General features: G+C 35.7%; 1 protein-coding gene across 12 annotated transcripts in view; it reads left to right on the top strand.

The window, feature by feature from the left end:
- Nucleotides 1-25,247, top strand: part of prom1a (prominin 1a) — a 111,105-nt gene extending 85,858 nt beyond the window's left edge. For 3 of the 12 annotated variants that reach the window (XM_049483942.1, XM_049483941.1, XM_049483939.1), the window contains 18 exons: nt 432-584; nt 691-814; nt 2,358-2,461; nt 2,631-2,715; nt 5,432-5,578; nt 6,627-6,698; nt 7,952-8,044; nt 8,813-8,830; nt 9,787-9,840; nt 9,930-10,010; nt 10,107-10,175; nt 11,746-11,835; nt 14,249-14,364; nt 16,131-16,154; nt 16,612-16,680; nt 18,743-18,855; nt 21,202-21,236; nt 22,263-25,247. In XM_049483942.1, coding sequence (XP_049339899.1) covers nt 432-584; nt 691-814; nt 2,358-2,461; nt 2,631-2,715; nt 5,432-5,578; nt 6,627-6,698; nt 7,952-8,044; nt 8,813-8,830; nt 9,787-9,840; nt 9,930-10,010; nt 10,107-10,175; nt 11,746-11,835; nt 14,249-14,364; nt 16,131-16,154; nt 16,612-16,680; nt 18,743-18,812 — 1,369 coding nt within the window. In that variant the 3' untranslated portion in view covers nt 18,813-18,855; nt 21,202-21,236; nt 22,263-25,247. Of the gene's footprint in view, nt 1-431; nt 585-690; nt 815-2,357; nt 2,462-2,630; nt 2,716-5,431; nt 5,579-6,626; nt 6,699-7,951; nt 8,045-8,812; nt 8,831-9,786; nt 9,841-9,929; nt 10,011-10,106; nt 10,176-11,745; nt 11,836-14,248; nt 14,365-15,038; nt 16,681-18,742; nt 18,856-21,201; nt 21,237-22,262 lie in introns of those variants that run through there. The other 9 variants (XM_049483945.1, XM_049483943.1, XM_049483940.1 and 6 more) reach the window with 6 other exon arrangements.
- The last annotated feature ends 285 nt before the right edge of the window (nt 25,248-25,532 follow it).

The raw sequence follows: 25,532 nt of genomic DNA, 5'->3' as shown, positions 1-25,532 counted from the left end.
AAATATTGTAACTAATGTCCCGGTATCAATGTTCAGCCCTGCATCGTTCCCTATTTTATTTACTTAAAAAAAAAAAGAGTGGTCTTGTAGGTTTGTTGGATGTAATTTCTCTCTACATTTGAACAGTATTTCAAAAATGAAAAGATCAAAACAGATTACTCAAAAACACAATAAATGAGTGAATTTCACAGGAACTTATTTATGTTGTCCTATATTAAAATAGCTATTTTCTTTATTGCATCCTTTTTGCATTTACACATTCTCATCAGAGAGGTCTCTAAATCCACAAATCCCCAAACTTTAATAAACAGACTGTCACTTTAATAATATCCCATGTATTAATCATCCACATTTTGTGTCAGTTGTTGATTTGAACTTGATTTGCTGTCCTTCTATCTTAGCCTTCTTTCTCTGTGATGTATCGTCTGTAGGTGGATCTGTTGCATTGCTCTGTGCTGCATGGTCGTACTCATCTTAGCCTTTAATTTCCTGGGCCTGCTGTGTGGAATCCTTGGATTTGACCGCCACGCCTCTCCCACTACCCGCGGCTGCGTGTCTAACACTGGAGGGAATCTGCTGATGGCGTAAGTTCAGCTCTTCTGTTCTGAAGGCTGTGAATCGTATCACTATCAGAAATGTAATATCTGCTGTTATTTACTCTCACTGCCTCCCTGTTTCTGTGTCTCTCAGCGGGGTGGGCTTCAGCTTCCTGTTCTCCTGGCTGCTCATGGGAGTGGTGACGGCCACGTTTTTGGTGGGGGGTAATGTGGAGAAGCTGGTGTGTGAGCCTTTCTCCTCCAGACAGCTGTTCAAGGCAAGACTGCACTTAATCCACATTTATTTTTATAGTTCTGTAGGACCATGTGATTTCCACAATGTGTAGAATGTGGACGGATATGTACAAGGGCTTAAAATGTATTTCTGATTGACACAAAAGAAAAGAAATACACAAACACTATCTAGTCAAGTCAAGAGGCTTTTTTTTTAATCTATCATGCAATGCTTGAATTTGTAATACAGCAATAAAACAGACATTGTTAAAATAAAAGTCACTAATATAAACAAAGAAGTAACTAAAAATACAGTAAAACTAAAATTACTTACCTTTTTCCTTTTTAATTTGTTGGTCCATTCCACTAAAAAAATCATAGTCCAATCCAAACTATGACATTTGTGATTAAACAACACATGGATATAGTTCTACAATAAAACTATTTAATGGAAAATGTTGTAATGGAACAAGTGTCCCATTCTTTTAACCCAATATCTAAATTATATTATAAAATATGGAACAAGTAGAACCTTTAAATTTGATTGGCAACATTTGCTTATAATTCTGTATTGATTGCTTAATGTATTTTATGGAATCTTTTTTTAATAACACCAGTGCTAATTCTTCTTGGTGTGCTATTAACAAAGGTTTTTTTGTTTGTTGAGATTGATTAATGTTCTATTTTCTGTAAATTGCAATTGCTTCAAAAACCAGTAAAACATTAAATAATAAAAAAAGACACAAAACATATATTTTAGTTATCACATCCTATTTAGTAATAATTAAAAATGTATTTCAATAAATAAAAAGTGTTTTGGCAGTTTTGCTATTGTCTGTGTGATACTAGTTGGTGAAGCATAATACTTATTATAAATATATAATAAGTAACTAAAAACATCCTATAAAAGTCTAAATGGAAAAAGAATAAATATGATTTCTTTTTTCATTGTTTTATTATTGATTACGATCAACATGAGGATCAAAATAAGAATCAGAATATCATTGTCATTATACCCAGTATAATGAGATTAAAGTGCAATTCTCTCCAGTGTTATAAACAATAAAATTAGAAACTATAATTTACTTAAATAAATGACAGATAATAAAATAAAACATTTACAAAAAAACAAAAAAAAAGAAATAGCATATAAAAGATTTATAGAAAATAACAGTAACACACAAACAAACCGGATATGAATGGTGAAAATGCACATTGTCCTTGTAAACAATTTAATATTGCACTTATAAATCATTGCAAATAATAAAATATAGCACATTTTTTTTTAAAATAGATTAAAAAAAAAAGAATGTTAATGTTCTACCCTGGACATGGGTATCAGGCTAACAGACCACACAGTGAAGTGTCTGTGCAGTGCAGTCAATAAAACTGAACATCTTTATATACAGTATACAATACATACAGTATATGATACATATATGAAGCAAGTTTAAGAGTGATATGTTTTTTTTATTATTTTTCAGAATATACATAGTTATATTTTTTTTAGATTTAGCACATATGCATAGGAAATATTTCCATCCAAGTGTTTCTGAAAATGTCCTAAACTATTGTGCCGTTGTTTAGGTGCTGGACACCCCACACCTGGTGAATCCTACATGGAGGAACTTCATCCCTGGCTACCTGTATAATGATCCTGATATGGACCTCACAGTGGAAAACCTGTACAGGTGAACTCACTTTCACTGATCTCTGACTGTAAACAGCAGTAAGAGCTGGAGTAACGCATGCAGTCCAGCAGAGGGCAGCAAACAGCATAAAATAACCAGTGAAGTTTTAAATAGTGGCTGTTAATATTATACACTAAATTCTGTTCTTTTCCACCGCCTTCTTTTCCAGTAACTGTAAGGAGAACAGGGGGATTTATTCTGCCCTTCACCTGGATAAGGTGTTCAATGTCTCAGCCTTGCTGAACACCAGTGTGGTGAGTAGATTAATGGATTAGATCAGGCTACATCTCACACAGTATTAATTTAATTACATTAAAGCATTCAGCTAGCTTCATTTATAAATTTGGCTTTGGCAGTGAAAACCACGCTCAGTGTAGACAATGGAAAAAAAATATATATATATTTATTTTTAATTACATTGTTATGTTACTTTAAACTATTAAAAGTGCCAAAAATGCATTTATAAAGTATGTTGTTGTTGTTGTTTGACATGTAAATAGTACGTTTTTATGACTTATAGTGGCAACTAAATAGTGGCATTATGTTGTATAGGGTTCATGAAAAACACAATTAAAAACAAAAAGCTCTGCTCCATAGCACAATTGTAGCACTGTAACAAAAGCTATATTAGTCATTATTAATTCATTTTCTTTCTAAAACTAGCATAAAATAGTGTTGCTGTTAGCTTTTAGCATTGTTGCTTTGTCTTTTCTGAGTGTCACCAATAATAAATTAATTTTACCTGCTGTGTATTTAGCTACAATTTGATTTAACTGAGACCAGTTTTTTTTCCATTTTCCAAAAATGTATGATACACACAATAACGCACCACAATAAGGTCTAAAACAAATTGTAAAAATGAAATAAATTTAAATACAAATGCAATAGGATAATAAAACAAGCTTTAAACAAGCTTTATATATATATATATATATATGATAGTAAATAAATAAAATAAATGCACTTCATAGTCCAGTGTTTTTTTTGTTTGTTTTTTTTTCCCCAAATAAACCAAACAATTCAAAGGAGATATGTTAAAAAAACACTTATAAAATGCTAATATTAGCTTTTAGCCTAACAGAAACCACCATTTGCTTTCAGCAGCTGTCGTCCCTGTGTGGTGACTTTGAGCTCCCTTTTGCGGTTATTGGCACATGAAAAGCCACAGTCTCAAATCTTGGTTCAGGTCGTAACCCGTATTCCCAAGACTAGCAGAGTCTTGAGGTGATGAGCTGCTCTCCAGTATCAACAACACCATGTTCTCCTGAGGTCCCCAGGAGTCTCCTTGGGATTTTAGGATTTGACCTGTTTTATGACTCTGTTTTGATTATACCAAAAGAAAATACAGTTAGATGTTTTAATTTTTTAATTTCTTGTTTTATATTAGAGCTACAGAAATAAGTCTACATCCAAAACAAGTTAAAATTATATATATGAAGCATCATATTGCAACAAACAAATTATTGAGCAACCATTGTAGCTAACAACCATTATAAATCAAAGGCTGCGAGATCCTGCTGGGACCAAATAACCTGGGTAAACACTTTTGACGTACAACTCTGTGTACCTCAGCAGCTGTATAAAGAAATATAACAAGAATTAAATGACCTGCACTATTGTTTATCACACTGCATCTGTCGGACATTGTGGATAATCTAATTTCAGCACTTACAAGCATTAGATCATTAGATTTGGTGCGCAGTCAGCATAAAGAAACAGCACCAGCTCTGACACTGAGCTTTACGTCATGAATCTGGGCCAGTCTTACCTAACTCTAAAGCACAGGCAAAACCCCTCCATTTCCCTTTTCTTCATCCTGGGAGCCTGCAGCCAGCTGGCAAGCTTAACAACTTCCACTGCTGCTAATGGGGAGAGTGATTCAGGGCATGCAGCATAAAGGGATGCAAATGAGTTGTTTGAGTTGTTTCTTTTTTAGAATGGCAGTCATGCCATGCTTCTTGCTCCTCCACTCCTCATAATAAACATTTAATCATGTACTGTTGACTTGAGTAGTGAAGTCATTAGGAACTTTAGGAACAATATGGAGCTATAGATTTTTTTTCTGCAGTGTTTATTACTCTCATAAACCACATAATGGATACCAAGGCATTTGTGTTTCTCTATGTTGTTGTGAAGGAGCCTCAGCAGCTTGTCTTTAAAAGTTAAAGAAGGTATTTATTTTGTTTTCTGAATTGCGTAATGATCTTTAAATTAATGCAAACATTCTGTTTTTGCTTTAGAATTTAAAGTGGGTGATTGTTTTTCTTCCAATGATGTGCATGAATATAATTTAGAGCACATTTATATACATATATTAACTTTTGTTTCTGAATGCATATTAATTCATGCCTTGTATTAAACATAAAAGCTAATGGAAATTAAACATACAAACAGTTTTTATGTGATGATATATAGCTGGAAAACTGTATTTATGCTCCTAACTCAGTGGTTTGAGCTTTTTTTAAACCTGTATTAGTGGTTAACATATCTATCAAATATAATTATAAAGTTCTTTCCACATAAAATATTTCAATGGGTCCTCACAATTGAAAAATCGTGTCCATTCCAATTACGATTTCAATAAAAAAACTATTAACCCTTCAGCCCTAGGTGTGACGCATGTAAAGATGAAGGGGAGTCAGATTTTGGCACTTTTTCTTCTTCTGTTGTTTAATGAGTGACAGACTGCCTCAAATTTCTGTTATTTCAGAAATCAAAAATTCCAAACCATCTAAACAAGAACTTTCACACTGCAAACAAACCTTTCACGCTGGAAGTTTTTTCTTCCAGACCAAACTAAAAGGATCTGATACCAGTAACACCAGTGTGAAAGAACACATTTGTAGATGAAGCATGGAGTGGTCAGTTAAGGAAAAAGGCAACAAGAAGCTTTATTCTGATCAGTTCAATCAACTGCTCAGTTATAACTGCTTAATAACACTGCTGTGTTTTCTTCTTCTCTTTCATTAGTACACTAAAGAAGTGTCCCAGAAGTTTGAGGGTGTGAGAGTTGATCTGAGGTCCATCATCCTGCTGGATGCTGAGGGCAAACAGAACCTCATCAGCTTCACTGAAACTGGGATTGGAGAGATCAACTTTGCTGCATATCTTGAGGAGGTACTGGCTCACATGTTCTGGCATGCACACTAGACTGCACATTATGATATAATGTGTATTTATGATATATAATATATAATGTAAAAAGTATTTGCATTCATTACTCAGGTAGAAGTATAGATACTAGGGTTTAACATACTTCTGTAGACGTTGAAGTACTCAAGCTTACTCAAAACTACTTCAATTGTAAAAGTAAAACACATGTTTCTACAAGCCATAATGACAATACAATTAGGTTAAATAATTATAGTAATAATAATGTATTAATTGCGCTCGAGTTCTCTTAAAACTCTGCCACAGATCATCTTCATACTAGACTACATACGTCTGCTTTGTTCTTGCTGAAGTGTGGGGAACGTGACGTGTGCAGGTGTGATTGGTAAAACGTGTATAAACTAAAAGGGTTTCGGAATGGTATAAGTTTATACTTTTCAACCAACCAAATAAATTCATTCTCTCTGGATGGAGCGGTTTATCTGGATATCTTTTTTTTTTTTGCTGCAAACAAAGAGAAACCGGTATAAAAACAAGCTAAAATAAAATAGGAGGCTATTTTTAAAATGTAAGGAGTAGAAAGTACAGATAATTGTGTGAAAATGTAAGGAGTAGAAGTAAAAATTTATATGAAAAAAATTACTTCAGTAAAGTAGACAACCAAAATTTCTACTTAAGGAAGGTAAGAGAGTATTCACATTTAATTACTTTACACTTCTATACATTGATAATATAATGATAATGTAACTACAGTTAATAGCACCTTTAAGGCTGTGACTGTTTTATTACAGTGGAGGGGTTTTAGAAACCACAGTTACTAAGCAACAAAGTGTCAGACCAATTTAAAGTTAAATCAGTCCTGAGGAGCAAAATGCAGAAAAGTGTCCATCACTCTGCTGATCAATAACTGCACAGCTACACACCAGCTGCAAAGGTGGATCGAATCCAAATAAATGGTTATGTGTTTAGAATTGGATGTCATTACATCTTCTGTCAGGTGTCCCAATACTTTTGTCCATATAGTGTTGTTTATGTTTCGTCTTCTCCCTTGCAGCTCAATAAAGGAGTGACCCGTGTTGATCTACTCTCATATGCCAACAACCTCGATGCTCAGGCTGACCAGCTGGTATGTCCTGTTTACTGCACTACAGAACAAGAGTCTCAATAAAAACATGAAGAATGCATAGTTTTCTTTAGCCCATTTCCTTTTTAGTCAGAGCGCCAGCATATTTTTAGTTTATTTACCATTTGAATGCCAACAGCCAGCTCAGGGATGGTCTCTGGAAGTGTTTTTTAGAACATGTCAGAACATTTTGTCATATCTTCAGAGCTCAGCACAAGTCTCCTATTCATGCTGGAGGGAGCCGTGATAGTGTAGGGTCTGAATAATCTAAGGTGTGTGCGTGCGTGCGTGCACATGTGGCTAGGTTTAATCATGGAAGGCCTGTAATTATGTGACTGGTCACCATATAGTATATAACAAGTATATAACTGTATAATAAGTGTATGTAAGTGCTCTTTAAACATCCACATCTAAAATACATATATTTTGTTCATGTGGAGCTCATATTCATATTGGCCTGGGTGATATGGGAAAAATATTACTTCACAGTATTTAAAAACATTTTCATTTTAATATTTACTTTAATATACAGCTCTGAAAAAAATAAAAGACCAATAAAATGATGAATTTCTTTGATTTTACCACATTAAAAAAACTCTGGAATATAATCAAGAGGAAGATGGATGATCACAAGCCATCAACCCAAGATGAACTGCTTGATTTTTTGCACCAGGAGTGGAATAAAGTCATCCAAAAGCAGTGTGTAAGACTGGTGGAGGAGAACATGCCATGAAGATGCATCAAAACTCTTCTTTCTTTGCATTATTTGAGGTCTGAAAGCTCTGCATCTTTTTTGTTTTTTTCAGCCATTGAGAAAGAGAATGCTCTAAATGTTAATATTTTTATTTGGAATTTAAGAGAAATGTTCATTTCACTCAAACACCTATAAACAGCAAAATCAGAGAAACTGTTTCAGTAACGGAAGTGGTCTCTTAATTTTTTCCAGAGCTGTACATGATTACAGTCCAAATTAATCAGTAGCGACAATTCTTAAAAACTACAATTCAAATACAAAGTTGTTTTTACTCAAAATGTTATATACTTAATCCAATATTCCATGTCTAATCAAATGTACAGTTGGGTCAGCGTTCTTTAAGCACTCATTGTGTCCTCAATAATGTTGATCTGATCAAATTTATTACAATATAATAAAATATTGCCGTATTGTTCACCTCTGTTTTGTACTGTATATATGAAAGAATTCAGTAATAATGGTATGTATTCACTTTTTGTCTTTTATTTCTTGTGTTTCCCAGTCTAGAGGATCATTACAGACCTCATTAAAAGGCCACGCCAACACACTCCGACAGATCCACTCCCATCAAGTTCTCTCACTTCAGCAGTCTATGGTAATCAGCCTGTTTGTCTTTCATTATTTTGTTTTATTGCTAGCTTGTGGAGAGTCACTTGTGTATACAGTACACTGAAATGCCACATGTCTTGGGACAGAAACCAGTACTGTGTCCTGTGACGTTTTGCCAAGCTAATGATACTGCACTAACCTGTGGGATGTGTGTTCGGGGTGTTCTGCACTGAATTAGCGTTATACAGGAGTTTCAGTTTAGTTCTCCAGGAGCATTAGCATTAACGACTAACCGTGCGAAAGGCTAGCTTTTTAGGCGTCCAACATTAGCTCTCTTGCTGTTCACAGGTGAGTATTAGCGGCCTTTAGCCTGTGTGTTTACCGTGTTAAAACAAGCTAGCTAATATGGCCCTGGGGTACAGGAACACTCACGGTTACTCAGAGTAGCGCTGTTGGTTGGTCGCTCAAAAGTTAATACCTCACAACAGGGTGGGCATACTGCATACTACATACTTTTTAAAATGTCAGTGTATAGAGTACTGTATTCATTTGCACACTTTGTATTTGCTATAATAAAACCACATATCTTCACTTTGATAATATTTATTTTATATCTTAATTCTCGAAATGCTTCAAAATAATCTTTTCTCAATGATTTCTGTTGAATGCTAAGAAGTTATTTTTTCCTTCTGTATTGGAGATACATGTTTTTTTGTGCAGACACTCATATATAATATACTGTCTGTCCGTTAGCATTGTTAAAGTGTGTCTTAACTCTGTCTTTCTCAATTTTCCTTTCATCTTCAATTCCAAGAAATATGTTAGAGCAAGGGTAAGCTTGCATGTCTGGTTGAACACACTACCAGTTTAAAGTTTAGACACATATACCTACTGGAGAATGGCTATGCTATGAAAACAGTTATGTAATTCGTTTAAAAATGCTAGATCTAATTATTTACACAAACATTTAGATCATATTCTTGAAAAACATTTAAGACATTGTGGAGATTTAAGAGTCCAAATATTTGACTAGTAGGTTTCATTTCTTAAGATGTGCTTTTGTGTGCTTTTGCATGATCATGGTGTTATTTTGTTATCAAAATATACAATTATGTATGACACTCTGGTTATGTAATACTCGGGAATATCATACTGTATCAGGACCTGATGTTTAGATAGAGAAATAATGCACTCATTATTTAGTTTGCCTGTATATTTCTATGAGTGGGGTGTCTAGTTGTTATTATTATTATTATTATTATTATTATTATCATTATTGATATTTTTTTTATTATTGTGATGGTCTCAACGTGTTTTTTCCTCTTGGCTGTTGTAAATAGTGTTGTACAGCATGCATAAGTTTCGTAAGCATGTTATAAGTCAAAACTTGTAAAACATATATATTTTTTTATTGTTTTTTGCTATGCGTATTTACATTGTTGTGATGCTATTATCAGTATGGTTGGGCAATATAGTATATGTGACACATTTGTGTTACAACATTTGTGTTACACATGCTTTGTAAGGAAATGCAATCAGTGATGCTTAAGCACATAAACTATCCTCGATATGTTTGAAATATATATTGTGTATCACAAAAACAAAATTTATCACAATACAAATAAAATAAATATTGTCTTATTGCCCACCCCTAACTGCCAGACTAAAGGTGCTGTGGGCTTTAAATAAGATTGACATTAATGTTCATATAATCTCAGTTAGATGCTTACAGCTGAAACTTATTTATATGTAATTTATGACATGTCTCTTTTTTTACGTTTATTAAAGAATACTCTGAACCAGAGCATCAGGTTTCTGGAGAGGACAGCATCAGATCTATCAGTAAGTGTCTTAAATTCAGGAGCTTGTTTAATATTCAAATGTATAAAACAACACTGCTTTTATTTAAAAAGACACTTTTAATATTACAGAACAAAGTTTCAGAAGTAGTTGCAGCCGTCGATGCTGCACAGTTCCTCATTTCCCAGAATGCAACGTTTGTTGTTAATCAGGTATAGTATTCAGCCAGTTCAGCTAAAATATCCTAAAATGCTTTGTTAAGCATCTTCAGTAAAAGATAATTAATCAGTGGTGTGTGCTGTCTACAGGAAACCGAGAAATACAAGCAGACCATCATTGGATACTTCAGACAGTATCTAGACTGGATCAAGACATCTGTGAGTACTGTACTGCTTAGACCCTGTAGCTCATGCTTTTTGACTGTCATAAATGGACAAAAATATAGGGACACATGCTTATAATTGTCTTTCCTATATAATTTTGAAATATTATTGTATTATTGAGTAACTGTTATAAGCATTACTGTGTGGATTTGATTGCATGTTATTGAGGTCAGGATGTTGGATGATTACCCCCGCCTAATATCATCCCCAATTCTCCAACTCATCCTAAAAGGATTGGATGGCGCACCATTATTCCAGAGAACTAAGTCTATATCGAGTCTAATCGAGTCTATATCGAGTCTAAGCCTGGCTAAATGCTGGTGCCAATACGTTCATATCCATCTGCATAAAGAATCATATCTATTTTCTCAGAACTGCTCAGCAGGGACTATACACCCTGTCTGTGTGCATGTATGTGCACCTTTGTGTCAGCAATGGGTACAACTTAAAGTTGCTGAATGCATTTATTAGAAGAGGCGTCCACAAACGTTTTTATGTATAGTGTGGCCACATATATATGTCATAATTTTAACCCTGTGGCACTCCACAGGAGATGCTAAATTAAACAGAACACAATAGATTTTACATCAGCATTAATAACAGGATAATAAATATTGTGCAAATGTTGGTTTCCTGTACAATAGGTAGTCAACTGAAAGAGATATGTAGTCTAGAGCCCTATCCAGAGGGGTTTTCTTTTTCATGAAAGGAAAAGGGTCCTTTTTCTTTCATGGGGGTCCTCTGTGGTCTTATTCCCATCCAGAACAACCATGAATTACCTACTGCTTTTCGCTAAACTCTTTGGTCCTCCGGTAATTTTAGTCCCATCCGGATGAACATCTCTGAGTTTCGTCCCCTCACGTTTAATAAAATAGCTACGGTGCCACGCACTGTAATTACACTTTGGATGTGCATTTCCATGAAGATCCACCTAAACACAACATCAAGTGGAAATGGAGAAGCTACTGAACATGATGTCATGTGACTGAGAAAGCCAAAAAACTCACTGGTCCTCCTGTATTTTCAATAGCACTCCGGATGCAAGAGTTTTGTCACTGAGTAGACGTCCCCCTGAGAAACTAATCCAGTCCAGATAGGGTTTAGGACTAGACTTAATCCTTGTCTCAGAAACCAACCCATAATGTTCAATGAGTTAAGAGTGTGTTTGAGTCATTTTGAGATGCTAAATCAAACTGGTATCAAAAAATCAGAATAGGTTTTGTATAAGAATTAATAACTGGATAATATTGTAAATATAGATGCAGGTTCCCAAACAGGGATTAAGCATAATCCTGAGTTTTAGAGCATTGAAAGGAAAATATTGTGTACAACTAGGTTTAATCTCTTTTTAGGAAACTGGAATAAAACCTACTTCTGGACCTAGCTCTATACAGCAGCTTGGAACAGCAGTTTAGCAGATTCTCCATTTAAAGACATATGTAGTCTAGGACCAGACTTCTTGGAAACCTACCAATTATGCACCTTCCTTTATACATGTTATACAATAAATTCCACTGAATTCATTAAAAAAGATTGATGCAACTCATTTATGTTCTTTTTTTAGCTGGATATGGAGGTGGCCACCTGCAAGCCTCTCAGTAACATCATGGACACTGCGGATATCCTGGCCTGCAGCTTCCTCATGGATTCAATGGTGAGAGACCCCCATATAGCCGTCATATTTAGCACACAGGACCAGCTATGTTCATGTTTAAACCCAGGAATGATAATCTGCTGCTCAGGGTTTTAGCGTGTGTATGTGGGTGGGCGGGCTCGGCAGTAAATGTGTGTGCATGTGTTTGACCTTTCACAAAATGCAACAATGTATCTCTATTAAGTTGAACTATTTCCTGATTTTTTTTTTTTATATATAAAAATAAAAAAATTAACTTTACATAAATATTTTTTTAAATAAAAAATAAAATATGGTCTTTCTTGATTTTACTTAACATAAATACTTGCTTTTATTAAAAAAATATAAAATAAAGAAAGTCTTTCTTGACCTGCAATATTTAACACTGTAAAACTGAACATTGAACCTGTTGTTCTCTGCAGGGCAGCAAGGAGTGTTTTTATAAAACAAAACCGTGTATTTATACCTTTTAAAACAAAAAAAACTGTAAAGGAATATGATCAAATTTTATTCCCTAACCAAAGCTATTAGGACCTGCCCATAACAGTTTGTTAGGGTATAAAATGTAAACAACTAGATGCTGGTCTGGAACAGTGTTTCCAAGGCTGTTTCCAAAGTTGATAACTGTACCTTTGTTATCAGGGTAAAGATATAAACACACTACAGTGACCTGAGAAAAGACCTTCTGAGCCTCTAGATGATAGCTGAATGCGTCACTAGAGATTAGAGGATCTTTTCAGCAGAAAATGGGTTTCCTTTTCTCCAAGAAGATTCACATGTATAAAAAAGATAGATAGAGCTGACTATTATCATGCTGAAGTGACTCAAATCTGATTTTTTGCTCAATGTGGCTCAGATCTGATTTTTTTCATGGCTGTGTGAACGTGCCAAATTCGATTTTTTCAAACCAGATTTGAGTAACTTTCATTTACTTATCCGATCCATGGACACACGACATGAATGTGAACAGTCAAATCGGAAATTTATGTCTTCTTGCTTTTTACACATGCGCTACGTGCCTCTCTCTGTTGTCCACACATCTCTTGGAGCAGCTGTGCAGCTATAGCTGCAAAAAACAGCAAAAGCAAACCGCCTAGTCTTTTTTCACCTCCTCAACCAGAGCATGAATTTTAGACCAGCTGTTTTCTCTCCACTCCAGCAAAAGATGCTCCACATATGAGCTAACTCATCCATTTCCCTTTATAAAGAGCCGTCTCTCAAATATGCTGTTTTTTTGTTGTTGGTGAAGAAGGCAGCGTTTATACACGTATCAATGTGCACATGTGAGGCGTTTCAAGGACAGATTTGTTTACATTACACACAGATACAGATCACTTACATTTGTAAATGTGAACCATCAAGAAAAAAGCTAAGCTAAATCCAAGCTGAGCAAAAAATCGGATTTGAGTGATATGGCTTGTAATGTGAACGTAGAACATACTTGCTTTCTCTCACACATAGCTCATTTACGCTTTTGAGTCTGGAGATAATGTTGCTATTTTGCTAAATAGTGCAATAATTATTGAAGTGCTGCTCCTTATAACATTGTGCAAAAAGATAAAGACCACACACAGGAAATTTGGCAGTGTTAAATCAACACTTATTAGTGTTAAACTTTACACTCTCAGTGTTAATTTAACACTAACAGTGTTCATTTAACACTGACAAATTTTCTGTGCAGTTACAGACTATTATGCACAAGTTATTAAAATGTAGGATGATGAGGAATTTAGATAAATACATAAGGTTAGAAGAAAGGCCAAACTTGACTGACATAAGATAAGATCAGAAAAAGAAAAAAAAGAAAACATTTGACCCGTAACAACTGTGAACGATCTGGCGAAGCACCAAATCTGCTCCCTCAGATAAACAGAATTAAAAGCTTTTATCTTTCAGAGACGGGAGAATATCACACTTTACTCAGATTTGCTTCAGATCTAAAGTCAGTTTTGCTCTGTTGTTGCAGTTTATTAGGTGGTTTCTTCGCCTCAGACATGTCCATGCATTTTTACTTGCTTTCTAGTATGGATGGGACCAGATATCACTCATGATATATCATATATAGTTTTCTTTTACAAAACAAATATTGATACGTTTAATTAAATAAATATCGCTAAATATCAATTTTATTAAACCTGCAGTGAAGAATACTTGTCAAATTCTGTAAAACTGACACCAATAAATCCATATTTCCCGGTATTTGCTAAATTTTGTATCCTCTTCAGATGTCTTGAAGAACCGTATAGTAGAGTAATTGTCTTGTGATATATGGAGTATTGCAGAATCACAGTATTGTGATATCAACATTGTGGAAAAAGTATCAGTGACAGGTGGTTCTCTCTCTTTTCAAAAACTTGTCTATCCATTTTTTTTTTAAAGATGTATTAATGTGAACCTTTGAGAGATTTATTAACCTTTGAGTGTTCTATTACAGAACACGTTCTGGTTCGGTCTGGGGTGCTCTACTCTGTTTTTGCTTCCCAGCATCATTCTGTCTGTAAGACTGGCCAAGTTCTACCGCAGAATGGACACAGAGGATGTCTATGACGAGTGAGTACCCTCAACAATCACCAACTACAAAGACTTGACTAATGTCACATATATACATACATGACTGTTAACCTGCCACAGCCACAGTCACACTAGACATATGCAGTTCTCATAACATAGCAGTTCATATATCATATATGGTCAGGAGTCAAAAAACACTCTGTACTGTTTAATTTTAAATTGAATTGACTTAAACAGATTAGCACAGCCAAAACAGTAGCGTTCGTGGTCAAGTTTACAAATGTTCTCAAAGAACCGAAAAATACAGTTTCCTTCACTAAAGAAATGTATTAGAGATATGGAGTTTATCATGTATACAGAACAATCAAGGCAAAATAAATGTATGCAGGATCTACTATGTTGCATCTGTTTTTTTTCAGTCAGAAAAAAAACTTGCTCTGTGTAAAATTGATATTAATCCTAATTGAAATTAATGAAATTTATCTCGTAATTGAGAAAAATAGCTGGCAAAAGCTAGTGTGACTGGGCTCCTAAATGAAAAGATTTAAACTAATAAGAGTCTCTGCAGTAGGACTGAAATCTCCCTCTCATCACTATACTTTGCTGAATGAAAATAGTAGAAGTAGTAACCAGGTTCTTATTTCTCTTCTTTCTCTTTGTTCTTCTTCTTCTCCTTTTTCTTCTTTTCTCTCTTTTGCTCTTGATATTTCCAGTTCTTCTGTCTCAGGGACTTGGCATTTCACATTATGATAACCAATTCTTGCTATTTCCATCTTTTGTCTTTTTTGTTTTTGATTTGTATGATTTCTTTCAGTCCAGCACTTTGCACTTTAAGAAAACTATATGTATATATAAATATATATTGTATATATTAAGTGTTTTCTTTTTAGTACTGTTCAGTAGAGGTGGGCGATACCGGGAATTTTGGTATCGATCCGATACCAAGTAAACGCAGGGCCAGTATTGCCGATATCGATACTGATACCGATACTTTTTAATATTTAAGCTTTATAGATCCAAATGATCCAAAAACCTAGGATATAATTTCACCAAACATTGTAAGTGATAACAAAATACTTTAGTATCACAATCAACATTTTTTGTTTAGAAACAATGGAACAGTAACAAAACAAAGTTTAAATATAAAATAAAAAAATATAAAAAAATAAAATAAAAATTCTCCCCTCACTAGACATCTTTTCTAGTTCTTTGTTTCTTTTTTTTAATAGAATTGTCATTTGGAAAAACAATAAAAAATAAGGAATTGTCTTCCTTTCTGTGCAATTCAAATGCAAGTTAATCTTAAATAAACAGAGTGTAAAAAAATATCACTCAACACAAATCTCCTGAGGTAGAGGCGTGTCGACTCGAGGAGAGCGCTGAGTGGGCGGGGCCAGGCTGAGCCTACCTGCGTGGCGGTTTGGCTGGCTTTGCTGAGCCATGTGACGCATGTGCAACAACAAGAGACCAGAGAGTAGACTGTGGTGAATCTCGTGCGAAGCAGTCAGTGCGTGCGGCAGAGAAAAAAGCTTGAATATCGATATTTTTACACGAGTATTGCTCAATACCAATAACAGCGTTGGTATCGATATTATCGATATTTGGATCGATCCGCCCACCTCTATTGTTCAGTCATTCACATGCACTTACAGTAATGAAGCATTGCTCTAGACAACTCACAAAGTGTCTTGACTGACCGGAGACATTGGTTTTGACATCGAAGCGATGTCACTGTTCACAAAGCTCTCTGGTGCGTTTCCGTTCACGTCCGTTTTAATGTTCTTGCTTGTCTTGTATCTTTTTAGCATTGAGACAATTCCCATGAAAACGTAAGCTGTTTTATTTCTCCATTTCTCATTTTCTGCTTTCTTCTTTTTAAAAAAATACTATTAACGGGATCTCTCAACCTGTTTTGTACAGAAATCTTTCTCTGCTAAATATCTGGTGCTGGTTTTAAGCTTTCAGCCTTGGAATGCTTCTCCGGTGGAGGGTCTTGCTTGTGTTTTTGTGTGTTGTCTTTAAAAAAACAAAAGAAAAGCTCCCTTGTTTAACATAAAGGGCTGTTCAAATCATCACCTTCAAACCTGATTTCTGTACATTTCTTACATTTTGTGATCAGCTTTTACGATTTGTACTTTATAACATACTATTTTATACTTTATAATGTAAACATGCTAACATTTATGCTACGAGACTAAGCCCAAAACCCCAGTTGCCCAATCGCATGCCATTTGTCTCATGCCATGTTTTGTTTATGATTTGTTTGTATTTAATGTTTTGTTTCAGTATGGAAATTGGTAATAATGGTTATTATAATGAACATTTACAAGGTATCCAAAACCCTGTAATCACAAGGTAAAAAGAACCAAACCCCCTTGCACTGAGTGCATCCAATTCTAATAACTTGCATGCAAGGTTTAGGGGTGGTTTTAGCTTTAATGAAATATATTCTGGAGGAGGCGCAATGCATGCATGAGGGAAAACTTGCCCTTTCCTTGAACAATCAATAAACATGTGGGAGTCGCCCCCTTTTGGTTTGGCCATTGGTGTTAATGGCTGGCTCAACAGCAGTGATGCTTGTGCACACTGTTGCTGACAGCTTATGACCTCGTACTAACACTGCATGCATTTAAAACTATGACCACAAACTCATTGAAATCATAAGTTGGGGTGTAATGGAACACAATAGCAACAATTATTCCATCTTTAGTACACATTTTATTTATTTACTGTTTGGTACACAAAGTTGCATAGAGAATTCATAGTGTGCATAGACTACAGCCATGTGCCAAGTTTGAGAATAAAAAATATACGAAAATTTAAATACACAAATACGTGGACTAGAAATGGAATAATCGATCAGATAATTTTCAGTCAAAATATGTAATTTTACAATTTATCTTTAACTTGACTGATTCTGAGAGCTGATCCAATCATATTTATGAGTTAAGGATTACAGCAGCTCTTCTCAAAGCTTCTTTGTAAGGGCTCCTTGTCCACAAAAGTGTAGTTCTTTGGCTAACCACTAGACCTACACTAGAACTACACACTACCCTGTGTGCGTGTGTCATTTATTTATTATTACTTGCACTCAAATTTAGAATATGTAGAATTTGTAGAAGCGGAGTACAGATTTCTAACACCACTAACTGGATACACCCCTCAAAAGTACATGATTAAGCCCTAATCTACAAAACAATTGCAAATACCGACCAAAAAACACTGAACTGACAATCGGTGTACCATTACACCCCTGATCATAAGAATTTGCTGATCTTTGATTTTTTTTTGTCTGTTTTATTTTGCATTGCATGTTTCCTTGCATGTGACTCTAACCAGAATAAATCCAGTGTAGTAGCTGGCAGTTCTTTACTGTCCAGTTCATCGTTACTAAGTGCATGCCTGTCAGAGTCATCTCTGTTCAGGACAACCTCAAATATGGTTGTGTAATTGTGGGCAGGACGCGGTGCCAGGGTGACACGCAGCGCACACATCAGCAAACCCCACAGAGCTCAGTATGAAAGAGGCCTTCTGCTACTCTGGCTATGGGTCAGTGTTGTAACGGAATTTAGCCTTCAGAAACCTTCACACTGTGGAGTCTTTATCAGTTTTGGGCAAAGAACCTAAGTTCATGTAATATATTTAAAATAATATTTTTAATGTATCAAATGTTTTTTAGGGGTGGAATGAAACACTTACAAAAATGGTTCATTAGTAAGGATGCACCAAATATTTCAACCAAAATATTTGGCCTAATGACAAAAATAAAAAGTTAAAAGACTAAACAATTTATAACAAGCTATGAGTAATTTATTTTACATCAAAGTGCAGTGCTCCCTCTAGAATTTCTTTAAGCAATGAAGGCACTTTACTGGATTACAAGACAAAAAAACGTCAAAACTTTTTTTGCCAAAAAGACGTCAGAGTTGGCTAAAAACAGACTGGTTGGCTTCATATAGTTACAGAGCTATGAGAAGAATAGGCTCACACAACAACTTTGGTCTGTCATAAACACAGTGAGTAATCCATCTTAGAAAAACAGTTAGTTAGCATCGTGGCTAAACTGCTCCAGCTGACAGTCTGACAGCTATATCTATATTCCTCATTTCAAATTAAAAGCCCTCTGCAGGGTTTGTAATTGTGATTTTGTGAGATTTCATTAAAATTGTATTTGTATTTGTTGTTTTTGCTAATACACAAACCTAAGCTGCAGCATATGAGACATTTAAAGTCTGAACACAGCCATTGTTTGCGTGCTCTGTGTGTCACGGGAACGCTCCGGTCCTGCTCCTCTTGCACACTGGGTTGGATTGAGTTGTATGAGAGCGGGTGAAGGGTCTCTATGAGAAAGGAGTGGGGGAAAGGAATTGAACACATGCTGCCCTGGTGCTGACCATCTCTTCCTTTGTGCCCCAAGCATCCCAACCTATGACACTATGACTCGATTCCCACGGGCCTCCGCTCCCCCTCGCCAAGCTGACTGGTGACACCAACGAGGAGCTTTTGGTTTTTTCTCAATACTCTAGAAAGGTACTGATGGGCGCTGGATGAAAGGAGGAAGCCAATGTCTTCTGTGGTTCCGTCTTTCCAGCTGGCATGACCTCACCTATTAACTGTCTATGATACTTATTGTAACATGCTTATTGTATAAATAGCCACTGACCATCTCCCTGTTTTGTGTTTCATTTTCTTTCAACTTTCAAATTTTCTTTTTTCAAATTTTTTTCAAATCCCTTTTTTTCAATTTTCTTTATTTTATTTTATTTTTTGTTGCTTGACTGTTGAATTTGTCACCCCACTGAAAAAAGGGATTGCACTGAATGTGACTGATTCAAATGCGAACAAAATGTAAAATGAAAATGAAATACCGTATTTTCTGCACTATAAGGTGCACCAGATTACAAAGGTCTATTTTTATACATAAGGCGCACTGAGTTATAAGGCGCATTTTAAACACTCTAGTAATGAAACAGGGGTGTCGCCATGTTTTTCTTTCTAATTCAGCAGTGGGGAGACCTGTAAAGCTAAAGGTATGTTAATTAAAAAACTGTAATTCTTAGAAAAAAAGTCAAAAGAGCGCTGGATGTTAATCTACACAGGTTTCTCCCTTGAAAACTGTTTATTTGGGTGAGTAAAGCGCTTCCATTTATTTACAGTAAGCTTATATATCCAGATTTCCACTGAAGCTGAAGCATTAGCATTAGCAGCTAACTGCTAGTGGGTAATGCTAATGCTACTCCAGCAGTGCTAGCTGGGGTAAGCAGCAGGCTACAGGTCGATAACGGTTACCTCTGAATGCTCAAAGAGCTTGTGCTTAGCGTGGTTAGTGGCTAATTGTAATAATGCTGGAGAACTAAACTGAAACTCCTGTATAACGCTGCACTTCAGCAGAGTGGCTTTACTGCTCCTTACAACCTGACCAGTGGAATTTATACATAAGGCACAGGATTATAAGGCGTACTGATGATTTTTGGAAAAAAAATTAAGTTAGCCTTATAGTGTAAAAAATATGGTATATAGCTATATGCACATTACAAGTCTCAGATCTGTTTTATCAACATGGTGTTCATTTACAATTCAAGTCCCGCACTTTAACACAAAGAGCCAATCAGCTTGCTGGTTATGGTAAATGGTCAATCAATGTGCAAGTTGGAAAACTACATGTGCTTAATTAAGCCTCTACAAAATATTCAGGAGATTTTAGCTGTAATTTAAAATGTGTATCTAATACCTTTCGTTTTTAATATTTGGTTCTCTCCTCATTCGTAGGGATCAGAGCCTGTTCTTTTTTTTTTTTTTTTTTTTTAATTTTATTTCTAATTTTTTCCCATTTTCTCCCCAATTTACACGGCCAATTACCCAACCCATTCATTAGGACTCCCCCTATCACTAGTGATACCTCAACACACCAGGAGGGTGAAGACTAGCACATGCTTCCTCCGATACATGAGAAGTCAGCCACCGCTTCTTTTCGAGCTGCTGCTGATGCAGCATTGCCGAGCAGCCAGCGCGCTTGGAGGAAAGCACAGCGGCTCGGCTCCAGTACATCAGCTCACAGACGCCCTGTGCTGCAGACATCCCCGTAGGAGTGATGTGGGGAGAGAGCGCCATCTACCCACCCAGAGGGAGCAGGGCCAATTTTGCTCCCTCTGACGCCGGCAGCTTGATGGCAAAGCTGCATGAGCTGGGGTTCGAACCGGCGACCTCCTGCTCATAGTGGCAGCGCTTTAGACCGCTGGACCACTCGGCGCCCTAGAGCCTGTTCTTTTGGGGGGGGAGGGGGGGTTTATAACTGCCTGGTAACATTGCAAAATGGCTGCCAGGTGGACAGACTTTCTCTAAAGTCTTTGGCCTTCATCACAAACAGAACTGAGCGCATTCTGATCTGACCATTTACATTTATATTGCATGCTCATGAATCGTATCCAGTTTGAAAAGATCAAATTTGACACGTCCACACAGTCAAAAAAATCTGATCTGTGCCACATTAAAGAAAAAACATAGCCTCTAACATCAGCATATTTTATCTAGTATATTTTATTATTTTTACTATACATAAAGGAAAATTAATTATACGATTTTTTTGAATCAGTTTTGATTCAGTGCATCACTCCAGTATTTTATTATCGAATGCCATGTTTAATGTTTGCCTACATTTAATAACTTGTCTGTCAAAAGCACTTAGTTCTCTGTTAATGTGTGTGCTGTATATATTTCTAACCACTTGGTCATTGTCTGCCAATGTTCTTCTTCAAGCATGTTTAACAGCTTAGTTTGTTTTGTAACTGTCCGTTTCTCAGCACAGTCACACTTTTATTGACCTTTTTATTGCATTACTCATTCATTGTGTTTTTCTCCTGGTTTTTTTTTATGTAGCTCTCTCGGGACATGGAACTGAAACTCTCTGGACTGTAAGTCTTTTTTTTTTTTCTTGGAAAATACAAAGCACTGGTACAAACAGCTTTAAAGCCATGAACAGGTCTTAACTGACCCGTAGCTTCTCTGTCTTAAAATGTATAGAATGATTGCCACTGGTCAGTATGCATACTGCAAAAATGATTAAATTAAAACAATAAAAAAAATAAAACAATTGAACATTGGACATTTAGTGGAGGTATATTCGGTGGATTTGAACTTGAAAATATAATAATGTATGAATTATGTAATAGCAAGCTTTTTAATGTGGTCCAATTATGTCTCCTTTAGAAAAGGTTTTGAGTCCTTGATAAATGAGGTGTTGGTCAATTATATGCTTTAGCTCATTAACATGAGGATTTTGATTGGCTTCAGCTGAGCAAATGGGAAAAACATCCTGATAGTAAAAATAGCAACACTAAGAACTGCCTCCATAATTTTATGAATGACATTTATGAATAGGATTTAAACACTGTGCCACATATTTGGTACAGTGTTGGTCTGTGTTATGGCTTTATGCACTTTATAGCATAGTTTTTTTTAATCTGGCCCATTATGTGGAATATTTCACAATAAAATTCCCTGGCAGTGGATGAAATGTTTTGTGTAATTCCTGGAAAAATAAAAAAGATTATTTTAATATAGTTTTTTCAATTAGTATTGGTTACATTGGGCAAAACCTTATATATAATATATTTTTTATATTTTTTAGATTTTTCCATATGGAAGTTTTAAGGAAAATTCAATGCATCATTTAACCCTCAATTGCATGATGTTTTTTGGTTATTACACCATCCCTTTAATTTTTATAATCATTATAATTGTTATTTAAATTATTTCGTCACAAAAGTAAAACAAAAAATGCTTACTTACTAAAACAGTGTTTCCGGGCAACATTACGCTGCATATCCACTTTTGGAAATAATGCTAAAGCAGTGGTTATTATTTTTCGTCCAAAAAATAAAAATTCAATTTTATTCAAGCTTATAATGTGTTTACTGTGCTGTACTTTGTTGTTTTAGACTACTGCCCACCGGATGAACAGCAGGCACAGTTCAGAGGGGGGACAGAATCAGACGAGGATGCCCAGCTTCCTACAGGGCCAAGAAATGAGCTCCATCTTCACTTTACACTGTATATTCACATACTGACTGAACTGTTACACTCTTTTTATCACATTGTCTTGCTATGAAGACCCTTGCCTCACGGACGTTTTCTCTATGAGGCCTTTTTTCACGTTTCACATCACATCAAGGAAATGCTACATCGTCACAGCACTGTTGTATCAGTCACAGAGTCAGGGAGGCCTCAGCGTTTAGCTACTGTACGTGTCTTTGTTTACAGTCATTGAAAGGTCACTTTGGGGCAGACATAACATTTTAACTGCTGCATTTCTCTCAGAACACTTTTTTAGTCTTCTTTTTTTATTTTTGATTTAAAAGGTACACTGTCTGGAATTTACGTCTTGAACTTGGTTTGGGGTCTGTCTGAGAGATGAGCAAGTTTTTTTGTTTGCTTTTTTTTTCTTGTGTGTGAGGCAGTAAAACATGAATCTGCAGACCACATATTTGAGTGACCATGCCATCTAAAAGGCCAATGTTCGGTGAGCCACATCACAACATCATATGAAACATTCACTGTATTGAATATGAATTTATAAGCTACAAGTGCTTGCCTGTGCGCCAGCACTATGATGATAATGCATTGTGGGATTGTTGTCAAGCCGTTTTGAGGCTGAATTAATTGTTGCCTTTTACAATTTTTTGGTCCCAATTTGTACTGTAATAACTGTGTTATTACACATTAGTAATTCATGCAACAACAATGTAACTAGTGGTGATGTATATACTATTACAAATGAATTACATTTGTACAGCTTGTGTAAATACTATACATGTCCATGTGTGTGGACTCCCCACTGATGAATGCATTCAGCTCCTTATTTAAGACACTTTATGCACACACACTTTATATAGCCTATTGCCCTATCTGGATAGGATTAGTTTCTCAGGGGGACGTCTGTGAAAAAGAAATTCACACTTCTACTCAGTGATAAAACTCTTGCATCTGGACTGCAATTGAAAAAACAGGGAGGAACACTGAGTTTTTTGGCTTTCTCGGTCACATGACATAAAAAGCTCCTCCATTTCAATTTGCTGTTGTGTTTACGTGGCTCTCCAAGCACCCAAAGTCTAATTATGGTGCATGGCAGTGAACAAATAGCTATTTTATTAAACGTGAGGTGACAAAACTCAGAGATGTGCATCTGGACGGGATTAAAATTACCGGAGGACCACGAAGTTCAGCGAAAAACAGTAGGTAAATTAGCCTCTAATTTTCTCAGAGGCATCTGACAAAAACACATACATGATCTTTCCAGACAGGAATAAAATCACAGAGAACCTCCCATAAAAGAGAGAATTACCCTAGGACCCCCTGAGAAATGAATCCCGTCTGAATAGGGCTTATTTTCCCTTTAGAGAAATACTGCCAATGGAATATGACTCTAGAGGTGATAAACATTGCATCACGCTTAATTCCAGGCATGGACTTGAGGGGTAAAAACCCACCACCACCCAACACTGAGACCACTATAAAATATATAATTCTGGGTTGAGGAGGGCTGTTGTTCGTCTCAGATCCTCACAGCAAAGCTCCTAAATCTCGTAAAATACAGTGTATATTAAGATACCCTCTACATAATTGCATGAGAAGAAACTGTAACTGTACAAGTTGTAATGCAGCTGTAACAGAAAAATACATGATCTGTAGTTACATCGTTATTACATTGGTTATTACACTGTTAATGTGTAACTACACAACTGTTATATACACATATAATAGAAAGTGGAAAAAAATTATTGTTTTTTTCCTTAGTCTCTGGTGCTGTGGTACTGCACGCAGTAAAAGAGAATATAATTGTAAATGCTCCGAAAAATTGTTAATCCCAGAGAAAGCCAGCAGAGTTTGTTGCTAAACTCTGGATCAGGACCATCTATTACTGGGTGTTTTTCGAAGTGTTCCAGACACGATTTTAACTCGTAGCAGTAACATCTCTAACTGGTTGGGTGAATAGGATTATTGGCAATGTGTTGGCAGTGTAATTTAGTTTACATTAAATATTAGCCATTTTTTATGCTGCCGTTCTTATGATACTAACTGCAAACTTGTCAACTTGAGCTCGTAACTTTTATGTTTGGATCACTGTAGGCATAGTCATATACTGTTACTCTCCCAAGAAGAACCTGCTCTTTGACGCCAAAATCTTTTTTGAATTTTTTTGATGTAGGTCTCAGGTCTTAGTGTTTTTGTTTTTTGCTTGTTTTTTTTTTTAGCTTGTTACAAATATTATGAGTAGATATTTAAAATGACTTTCACTGATAAACTATCAACATAAGTGAATGTAAAATATCTCAAACAAAATATTTGTATTTCTTTTTTTTTTTTTTTTTTTGAATAAATGAGGATCCAGAAGCAAATTCATATAAAAAAAAATCATATTGCTTTTTCTCAACATTTTACTTGAAGACTACAACAATTCCTACTTAATACTGTCATAGCATATCATCATTGTTACATCACCAAATATCTCTACTTCATTTCTAGACCTTTGATAATGTTCCTGTCATTATTGATATCAGGTGCTAGATTTTTTTTATTACAATGCCTCCTCATGTGTTAAATCATCACTTGACGACTATATGACAGTGTTCTGCAGGATATAATGGTCTACCTGTTTTTTACTCTTCTTCACTTCAGTTCCCTGAGGCTCCCTGCCTCCATTCTGCTGTTGCCTGTGGTTTTGGTGTATCATGCACTGTTCTTCCTCACCAGGTTCAGTGGTAGTACACCTGGTGGTATCTTTACGCTTGCTCAAAGACATTCCGCTAAAGTTCTGTGGCATTTAGCAGTCGTGGGGGCTGGTTGTCAGTGCGGCTGGTTTTCAAGTCCAAGTGGTTAGGCTGGCTAAACTGTAAAATATTGTGAATAAAATTCAAATGATATTATCTTCAGTGTTTTCTGCTTCAGTTTTGTCCACCACACTGCATCAGAGTCGGGTGATGTTACCCTAAGCCACCAAAGCCAAAGGTGTTGAGTACAACTGCGTTTACACTGACTGTCAGGGATAGCCAGACAGGTAGATGAGGAGGCGGACGTAAATGCAGGTAAGAAAATATTTAATGAATAAATAACAAATAAACAAAGAAACAAGTAAACATGTAACAAAGAAATAAACCAAAACAAACGAGAGACAATGAAAAAACAAACAGACTGGAACAAAACAAACTAGA

Source organism: Astyanax mexicanus, chromosome 10 (genome assembly GCF_023375975.1).
Source record: "Astyanax mexicanus isolate ESR-SI-001 chromosome 10, AstMex3_surface, whole genome shotgun sequence".
NCBI lineage: Eukaryota > Metazoa > Chordata > Actinopteri > Characiformes > Acestrorhamphidae > Astyanax > Astyanax mexicanus.
Note: the sequence above shows the minus strand (reverse complement) of the source record. Positions and strands in the feature narration are given on the sequence as shown.